General features: G+C 34.3%; 2 protein-coding genes across 3 annotated transcripts; one reads left to right on the top strand and one right to left on the bottom strand.

The window, feature by feature from the left end:
* Positions 1 to 221: 221 nt before the first annotated feature.
* Positions 222 to 4,385, top strand: LOC113665902 (ribitol 5-phosphate transferase FKRP). 2 transcript variants are annotated; one of them, XM_089180578.1, is made up of 2 exons: positions 222 to 354; positions 2,721 to 4,385. In XM_089180578.1, exon 2 carries the CDS (start codon positions 2,780 to 2,782, stop codon positions 3,449 to 3,451), a length of 672 nt encoding a protein of 223 aa, XP_089036704.1. In that variant the 5' UTR covers positions 222 to 354; positions 2,721 to 2,779; the 3' UTR covers positions 3,452 to 4,385. The 2 variants fall into 2 exon arrangements, with proteins under 2 accessions (XP_089036704.1, XP_027037438.2); XM_027181637.2 differs by lacking the exon at positions 222 to 354 and adding an exon at positions 2,041 to 2,176.
* Positions 4,386 to 5,038: 653 nt separating this feature from the next.
* On the bottom strand, positions 5,039 to 9,643 carry LOC113665913 (charged multivesicular body protein 1b). The gene is made up of 10 exons (XM_027181647.2): positions 9,480 to 9,643; positions 9,130 to 9,149; positions 8,954 to 9,031; positions 8,647 to 8,715; positions 8,170 to 8,247; positions 7,907 to 7,975; positions 7,535 to 7,642; positions 6,867 to 6,910; positions 6,511 to 6,589; positions 5,039 to 6,132 (listed from the first exon to the last, which is right to left on the bottom strand). Exons 1-10 carry the CDS (start codon positions 9,496 to 9,498, stop codon positions 6,091 to 6,093), a joined length of 606 nt encoding a protein of 201 aa, XP_027037448.1. The 5' UTR covers positions 9,499 to 9,643; the 3' UTR covers positions 5,039 to 6,090.
* Positions 9,644 to 9,674: the final 31 nt, after the last annotated feature.

A 9,674-nucleotide genomic window follows, 5' to 3' on the forward strand; every position in this document is an offset into this window, starting at 1 on the left:
CAAAGGCCTGGCTACTAAGTACACAACTGTAAAAGATGACCCATTGCCGTTACGAAAAGAGATCATGATTAAAAATAAATAAACAAACGATAAATAGTTTAAAGGATAATTTAAGCTAACTGAGGGAGTTCTGGTTTTTGTTTTCGTTTTGTTCTCCTTTTTTGCTTTTCTTGTTTTGTTTTGTCTTATTTTCTTACATTATTTTTTTTTTCAAAGGTACCATTCACACAGTTCCTCTGATTAGAATCCCATTCCTCTACTTTTTTTGCGCATGGGCACGACGATGAGAGGCGCTAGGAATCTTACTTGAGCTTACTTTAGCTTTTCTTGCGGGACACGTGTTGTGAAGATTAGGTGAGTGAAAAGCCATTCATCTTATTCCAATCTGTTATCAATGGTTTAGACTAAAGACTAAACCAAACTAAAGACTTTAGACTAAAGCAGGCGCAAGGTCGCCGTTTTCGCCATGGATCATGACTTGCTGTTAGACTTTAACACGCGAACGTTAATAGCCGGTGGAGGAATTGAATTATTCTTGCTTAGACTCATAATTAGTTCCAGTAGGGGGCCATTTTAAACAAAAAGTAACAAATGAAAGTGCTTCTGCATAATGGTTGTAAAAATTGGGTAGTATGACCAAGTGAGTGAACACTGCCTGAACACCAGCTCTTTGAGTAGGTCAGTCGCCATAATAAACAATACGTCAGCTTGTGTTCTGCGATTTCATATTAGAATTTTAAGTACGTTCTGTATTGTTACGTTAGAAGTCTTTCGGTAAATTTCCATGATTACATTTTTCCCTGAGGAGTCTTAAAATCCAACCTTGAGCCTAAAAGTATTACTTATTGATCACCAGTTGAAATACACCCTATTTAAAAAATTTGGCTGCCATTTTCGATTATTTATAACCTTATTGATCGTAGAAATGACGCCAACTGTGACACCATGAGGCACACGGAAAAAGTTCTATACGTATTATCTTCGTTATTTAACAATTTTTCTCCTGCAAAGAACAAACTTTGGCCGAAAGCTTTCGAGATTTTAACAAAACATACCTTTAAGTTACATCTTGAGGTGATCACTGCAAATAATTTTTTCTGTTTTGGAGTTGGGGTCATAACGGAACACTCACTGGCTTGCTTTAGGGGTAACAGTGAGGTTTGTTTTCCTTGGGCTTATCATTAATTGCTTGTCATTGAATAATTTCTAATTTGAAGTTGAGGGGAATATTTAGCTATTATTGCATGAGCACACTTCAGATATGAGATGGTAAATAGCTAACTGGGGGCATAGCACCAAGTTGGCGATAACCAGTCTCTTATTCCCCAGGCAGAAATGGAAAAATTTTTTAAACTACATTTCATTTAATCCTGAATGTTTTAACTTTTAAGTGCATTTCCATCTAAGGTGACTCAGAATACAAGCTAATAACCAGAGTTGGGTGAATCAATCAGAACAATACTGATTGTGAGGCGATTAATTTTTCAGGTGATCATCAGAACAAAAAGCACAAATTTATTTATTTTCTTACATTTAACTTCTCTCACATCAAAGAATAGGGAAATGGAGTGTGGTGTGTAGATCACACAACCAATCTGTAAAGGGGACATGACAGTAGCAAGGGGAAAATGGAACAAGATTATTTGTGATGGCAATGTTAATAATTGTTCGCCCTGAAATTTCTAACACAAGTTTGTGATGTTTATGATTTCCACTTTTAATTGTGAAATATATGCCTTCAATTTTCTGAACCCCTGGTTTTTGGATAAGGTTGTGTTCAGCCTGAGTCCTCTTAGGCATAAATATTGATGTGCGTTTTGCAATATACAAAATTATTCTAGATGTAAAGGAGTAATATTTTTTTTAATAGAAATTTGTCAGAAGAATCAAACCAAAAAATAAAGGATTTTTAAGGATTGACAAGTTGGAGATTGTCGATGACTCTTGGAAAAAAATCCTGATCATATTTTTGTAGAGGTGAAAATTGTTGCACAATTCCTTTTATGGTCAGTTTCAAGGAAAGATAAACATGCATTGTTATAATGATCTGTTTGTTTTTTTGGATGGGGAACAATTTCCCACGGTGTGAGGCATTGCCCCCTACCTATACTGATTGATGTATTTTTTTATCCCTGTAAAATATGATGAAGGGTTTTCCTAAGAATGAATGGAGATGGTAGGTGTGCTCTAATTGGGTAAAATCCTATTGTTTACCATACCAATAAACCATCGCTATCTTACAAAAGCAACGAACTGCATGTTCACTTGCCTGATTATGTGATTTTTATGCTCAGTAAAGGATACATGTGCAGTGCAATAATGAGGAATCTTCTTAACAAGCATACCAATTCACTGTACATCTTGGGAGAACTTGAGACCAGCCTGTAAATCACTTGCTTTTGGTTTGTGACTCAACTTCTCAGTGTTGTTTTTTGCTAAATATATGTCTTGGGATTTGTACCAAAACAGAAAGAATTTTAGCATTATCCAGTATGCAGAACAAGGCTGAATAGTTTAACATAATTGAATTTATCTCAATGGTTTTGAAACTTTTGCATGTGGCAGGGTCAGGATTAGTTTGTACTTTTGCCACTTTGAAAAAGGGTATGCAAAAGATTTGCTGTGTTCACCAGTGAGATATCTTCATTTAATTAAACTACTTTATTAAAGGATAAGTTCTTTTAAAAAATTGTTGACAAACAATTTTTATTCCTACACAGATATTTTGGTGGCCTCTAGTTACACAACAGCTTGATAAGGAGGTCATACAAGTGAAAAAATGAGACTGAGGAAACGTAGATTACTAGTTCGCATTGTACTTTTAGTTGTTCTTGTGGGGCTTTATGTTGAGATAAATTTACAAAGTTATTCTTACTACAAGAACTGGTTCTGGAGACCTGTTGTTAAGTGTGAAAACAGCCAAGAAGAATTAAATGCACTAGTTGACCTCACATATCAAATTCACATGATTTTAAATAAAATGAAAGTAGGCCATTGGCTAATGTATGGTTCGATATGGGGAGCCTTGCGGATTGGCAGACCCCTCCCATGGGACAATGATGTGGATATTGGATTTTATGGAGAAGACAGATTTGCACATATGACCTTAAATGAATTTATCGCTCCCTTCAAAGCTGCAGGACTTAAAGTGAAAAACAAATGGATTCAAAGTGGAACCATTGTCATTGAAAAAGAGGGTCTTCCACTAACCGTAGACTTATTTGCATTCTACAATCATGGAGGAGTTATGAGAAGAAGAGGATTAGAGTCTTGGATTTTTGCTCTGAATTATCGCACTCATCACTCCTTTCCTGCTAAGCTAGTTGAACCAGAACTTCCTCAAGCAAAGTTTGGCTTCTTCAATATCTCAATTCCTAAAGGAGGGATTGAAATTATGAAGCACCTATACCCCGATAACTGGTGGAAAGAAGTTCCCCCAGTTGGGTGTTGAGCATAGAAGTCAACATAGGAAAGATTTTAATTAACTTTAACCCTTTACACCAGTCATCAGCAAAAAAAAAAATTTCCACACAGTTCTCTGTGAATTGCCCATGGTACCAACCAGGAGAATTTGCAACTTGGAGGGTCAATTTTTTGTTATTATTCTTGTGTCCATAATGTTTAATTTAAGCAGTGATACTGCAAGGAGATTAGAAAGTAGTCACTCTTTGGGATTGAAGGGTTATGATTTCCTCTATTGTGTAGATTTTAATGATCTACAGAGGCAGTGTGGCTGAGTGGTTAGGGTGCTGGTCATGTAATCTGCTGGCCTGAGGTTCAAGTCCTCCACCCTGCTATTTGTTAGATTTGTTTTCGGTTATTCCAAGTTCAACTTCTTGGCGCTTTGTACTTAACCAACTGGTCTGTCTCCAGTAAGTTGGGATTTTTTAAACATTTGTTTATTTATAATGTTTTTCTCAATTTGTTTGTATTGGCCCTGAAAAGCACCATTGGGGAAGTGGTCAATTGATGTAATTATAATTATTTTTTTAAATGGGAAAGATTGTTATATTCTGTCTAATGAGATTGAATTTTTTGAAAAAATTACCGTCATTATTATTATTAATAATACAATCATGTAATTTTTCAACACTTATTTAGAGTGTAATCTTTGTTTGATCTCTTTAAAAATTATTTATCACACAAGTCTAAAAGTAGTGCTCCAAGCTGGGACTGTTCTGGTGGCCTGAGAGAAGAAATTTTGGCCAATGAATTTGCAGCAATGGTCTCCAGTTTGACTCCCAGTGTTTAATCACCATGAAGCTAATCACTTAGGGCTGGTTATTTAAACAAAGTTAAGCTGTAGTCTTTGGGGCATGTCACTTTTAATTACTTCAAGGCATGTTATGTAATTTAATGTAAATAAATTTTGTCATTGTACACTATTATTGTATTCTATTGTTAATTAACACTCAGCTGGCAGAGGCTTTTTTGCATGGACAAAATGAAGATTAGAAACAATTCCACAGAAACAGTTTGAGAAAGTGGACAATTGTCATGCTCCATTTTTCAAGAAAGTGGGGCTCAGGGTTCTATTTTGTAAAGTGTACAGGTCTAAAAGATCCAAAACTTTCAAAGTTTCCCATGTTGGTGGTTTTGACTTTACCCTCATACTACCCTTTACACTACCTGTTGTCATTTCATGTTTGTCTGATTTCGTAAATTTTGCATATAATTTCAGACTGAATTGGACTCAGCTTGTCCTACTAGCATTACTGGAACTTATTTTTGAAAAGGGAATTAAACATTTTAACATCTAAGACCTCTCCCAACCTGTGTGATTAACATTTTACCATGACCTTCGACAAAAATAACAAAGTTAGAAATTTGAAGTTATGGGAAATCTGGACTTGATGGGAAGGGACTGGAGACTACAGCATCCACGTTACACTGATAATTAGGTTAGATGTTGCCCAACTTAATGATTGCCAAAGATCATTTTTGGCTTGTTTAACAGTAATGCTAACAAAAAGAGAGGAAGATCATTTCTTTAAGAAGGGGTAACCAATCATGTAACATATTGGACACACAACACATCATTGGCTAAGTTGTAACATGTTTGTTTTCTTGAGCTTGAACAGATATTATATAAAAGGGAAATAGCTTTAGATCATTTATTACCTAAAATGAACATTGTCCAACCAGAAGTTATCAAGAATGAACAAAGTTCAGTTAAAACAAAATTCCCATCAGAATGGCTATACAACAATCATGGTAACAGCCATCCATATCCAAACTGCTTGATCCTAAAAGCAACCACAACTAAAGTATAAGATTAATCATCTTACACAGAATCAGTGCAAGCTGTAGTAATCTTCCCATGTATGTGTTTTGAATCTTTTCATTAATTAGATTCTTTCCCCTATGTGTTCTATGTACTAATCTACTTGCCTCTGTGTGTGTGTGTTTTTTTCTTCTTTTTTTTGTTCTACACTAAGGTGTAATTATTTTCACTGCTTAGCCAGGAAATGAATAACAGTGAATACATAAGAGAGAAGAACAACTATTTTCTCTTGAAAAAGTGCATACCAAGCAGCTCTCTACAAGTTTTATTTATTTAATAATTCCCCTCTCCACAAAAAAAAACATATTAGTCAAGTGAAGTTGGAAAACCTTTAAGCTTTCTAGAAAAGAGATTAATCATTAATTTGATGGCTAGAACTTCACAAATTTTGATAAGAAATGGTCTGAAGAATTTTCCAAAATACATATCACAGTTCAGTTCACATCAACTGTGTAGATGCCTGTCAATCAAATACTGTTTTTGAAAGAAACTTGGACAACCTTTCATTGATGTATAAAATCTGGAATCAGGTTTAAATTATAAAACTGTTAAGAAAGCAAAAGCAAATTTCAAAAGCACTTTTAAAAGATCTGTAAATTTGTCAGTGGAATACAAGTGGGCTTGCTGGTACTTTTGTTCACAACAAAAGGCAAATAATGCAACTTAGGTTAGAGACCAAATGTTAAGCTCAAGTGCATAAAATGGTACAGAGCTGTGTTTTTCACTGATCAAGAATTTCAAAAACAAATCTCTTATTTACTACCAGACATTGATTATTTTCAATGACTTGTTCATACATGTCTGTCCTAAGATTGTCGTAGTTTAGCCAGCCTCTGTGACAACTCATCCTGCAAAGATTGAATGAAGTATGTTATAACAATGTTTAATTATTTTACTATTAATTAACTTAATTTAAATTAACAAGGGTGAATCATGCCTGTAACTGAAAAGCAAGTTAAATCACTGGTACATAATTATAAATTATTGTAAATAATACCAGTAACCATTATATGACACCTAAACACAACATTTCTGTGATCTCAACATCACTCATGATTACTGATATCACAGAGTTAATCTAATGCTGGTAATTGTTATAAATCAGATTGAGAGTGTATTTCTTTATTGAGAACTCAGGAACTGAAATATAACTATGAGCATTACAGCTAAAGACTTTAACTACAGAACCTAAACTTCATGGTAGTGTAACATGTACAGTAGTTTACCTGCTCTGCAGAAGCAGATGAAGCTGTACCAATTGGCTGACTTTGTTGTCCAGCTGGTAGTTCCATGTTGAGTTCCAAGCTATTTGGAGAAGATAGGATTTTGAAACATACACATTCATGAAAACTGGAATAGTGTATATGCAAGAAAAAATTATATCACCAAGATAGCATAAATTTTCATGTTATACAAATTTACATAACTATAAAATAGTCATTAAGTAAAAATTAACCCTGAGTTTTCTTCCACTGTTGTAAGTTTGATTGTAGTCATAAGAACCAGTATGGTAAAGGAATAATTTCACTTTGCCAGAGAAGGGAAAAGCAATTAAATTATTACACCAATTCATTTTACTTACCCAGCTTCATCAGCAACCTGCTGCATAAGACTATCAACTTGTCCCTACAAATTATAAAGAACAGCACAAAAACGAGAATCGTGATATTATTGGTATCTTCAGTAGGTAAGTGCATTTGTCTTAGTCCAAGTTTAGGCAGTCCTATTGTGATGGACATATTTGTGGTTTTCCCTTTTCAGAACATGAGAGTGTATCAACAACTAAAAATAAGTCTTGCACAGTGCATAGCTTTGAACTGATTGGAGTCTACAAGACATGTTGTTTTTATGAAATTTTTATCAATGAATGTACTTGAATCAGCATTGTAAGCCAGTGACAGCTGGGACCCATACCAAGGACTAACACTATAGCATGATATTCATGTGTTAACATATCAAAGACGTTCTTCACTGAAATCCTTTAGCCACAGACACCTTAACAATTGGCCTCATGACACTCAGAATGTTATCATCTTAAATTTTAAATGCTAAGAACAGGTGTTGGAACCACCTCAAATTTGCAAAAAAGTATTTAAGTGCTCTGAACTAAGACATGACACCACATAAGACATAAGACATTATAGCAAATTCTTCACACCTCTAAGGGCTGTTTTCTTTAAAGGATCTAAGTGTACTTGCAGTGTAACAGTACAGATAATAAATTCAATGCATGATAGAACATAGCTTCACCTGTGGCACTGTCAGTGTTGTGGTGTCACTCATTGCATTCTCCATATAACTTGACTGAACATCCAGATGTTCAAACTGTTGTTCAAACTTGTCCATCAGAGCAGACACCTGTTGTTAAATATTCAACAATCAAATGAAGGGGAGTTATTAACTATTCAAGAATCATGAATGAGTTTTGGTAAATTGAAGAGAAACTTATCCTAAATCCTTGAGGGGACCTGCATTAGATTTATTCTGACTATTATGCTGGGGTTTGCAGGACTGACGTTGGATACTTAAACCATACTTTGAAAACCAAAAACAGATTATCAATAAGCAAATGAAGGACCAGAGCTTCCATACAGCTTTAGATTTTTTGTAATAGAGACAAACCTTTTCTAAATTCATGGATTTCATTGCTGAATCCATTGACTTCACTACACCTGCCATTGAGCCTGTCACCTGGAAATTACAAAAGTAACAATAACACAGTCAGTATCAATCACAGTCTAAGAGATTGAACTAAATAGATTTAAAGACATCCATAAAAATTTACTTCATACTTCAACTTTATATTACAACCAGTAATTAAAGTGATATTGGAATTATCATGCTTTGCATATTATAACTCAACTTATATTAACTAACAATTATACCTGTTTCATAGTAACAGCACTCTGCACTCGTGATGCAGTAGCATCAATTCTTGAACTCATTCGCATAAAATTCAGAGCCTGCAATGAAAATGATTATTGAAATCTCATTACATTGCTATTAAAGGATAGCACACCTTCTTCAATGAAACTTTTAACAAGCTTTAATTGACCCAAGGTCTTCATAACTTTTAAGTTAATTTCCATGACTGGTCATTATACATTAAACATTTCTTAAGTGTATATTCAATTTTGTACTATTTTGAAACAATATAAACATTGACTTGTCCTGTCTCTCTCATTCTAATCAATTTATTAGTACTGAAATACAAAAACATGGGTGAAAATTACTAGAAAGTATGGTCCAGATGTTATCTTCAAATACATCTTACATAGTGTCTCATAGAAAGTTTTTATCTCTAACACTACCACTACTGATTATTTGATATATAGTCAGAATTTGATAAATGGTTTGATTACCTGATTCTTTTGTCTTATGGCATTTTCTGCATGTATTTTTGCTCCCTCTATATTCCCTTTTTGGATAGCCTGAAGATAACATTTACAAGTTGTACTAGTTTTCAGCAGAAATCAAATGTAGAGAATACAGGATGTTAACCAAAACAAAATTTTAAAGAACCTCTATTTGAGAGTTGAAAAAACTATTACTTTGGCTCAAGGACTGATTGAGGCCATGCATGAAATATACAGCTTGAGTTGGTGTCCAATGGTTTTGATTTCAGCCATGCTTTTCAAAAAGCTGAGTTCAATCATAAATACCCGATACCTTTTTTAACTTTAGTTTTTCCGCTTTTTCTTCTTTTTCACACTTCTTGGATTTTCTTTCTAAATCCTTTGCTGCAAACTGATATATTATAATGTGGTTAGTACTATTTCAATTGAATTTTACAAAACTTCAAATTAGGAACCTCAATCGTTCAAATTTGAAACAAATATACTCACCTTTAAATTAAAAAGATGTTCTTGAATTTTGAAAGGCAGAGTTAAGGATCAGATATAGCTCATAACAGTGACAAACTACAAGTCGAACCCTTGATTTTGTCTCAGAAAGGGCATATTGCCATGTTCACAAAGTGTTTTGTGTCTTTCTTAAATAGAAAGTGTGAACTTGGCTCGGACAACTTACATAGAATTTCAGAGTGAAAGAACTATATTAAGTCTATAAATGAGAATACTATGCAATAAAAAGAAAAAAATCACATTAGCTACAGCAAACTAGTGGAGCAAGTTGCAAGTATTCCTTAATATCTATGTCTCTGGAGAGTGTTCGATTGGTTGTTGGTCAAGGATACTTTCCATCTGGCTGGCCATGATCTCTGGATTATTCAGCAAGAAGAATGAAAGTTCAAACAACCAAATCTGCTCGTAACTCTTTGAAAGTGGCTTTTCTCAGCGAATCGATTTCGAATTTCCTCTACTGTGTTTTCATCTCCAAAATGGTCGTGTGATGTCATTCGTGAGCCGAAAGTCGTAAGACCAGCAGCATC

The sequence above is a fragment of the Pocillopora damicornis genome, chromosome 8 (assembly GCF_964200805.1).
Source record: "Pocillopora damicornis chromosome 8, jaPocDami1.2, whole genome shotgun sequence".
Taxonomy (NCBI): Eukaryota; Metazoa; Cnidaria; class Anthozoa; order Scleractinia; family Pocilloporidae; genus Pocillopora; species Pocillopora damicornis.

Excerpts from the sequence above, each read along its gene's own strand:
- LOC113665902 (XM_089180578.1), top strand. The coding sequence starts at position 2,780 with ATGAGACTGAGGAAACGTAGATTACTAGTTCGCATTGTACTTTTAGTT.
- LOC113665913 (XM_027181647.2), bottom strand. Across the intron at positions 8,248-8,646 it reads CCATAAGACAAAAGAATCAG|GCTCTGAATTTTATGCGAAT; the intron begins GTAATCAAACCA and ends TTTTCATTGCAG. Across the intron at positions 7,643-7,906 it reads AATCCATGAATTTAGAAAAG|GTGTCTGCTCTGATGGACAA; the intron begins GTTTGTCTCTAT and ends ATTTAACAACAG.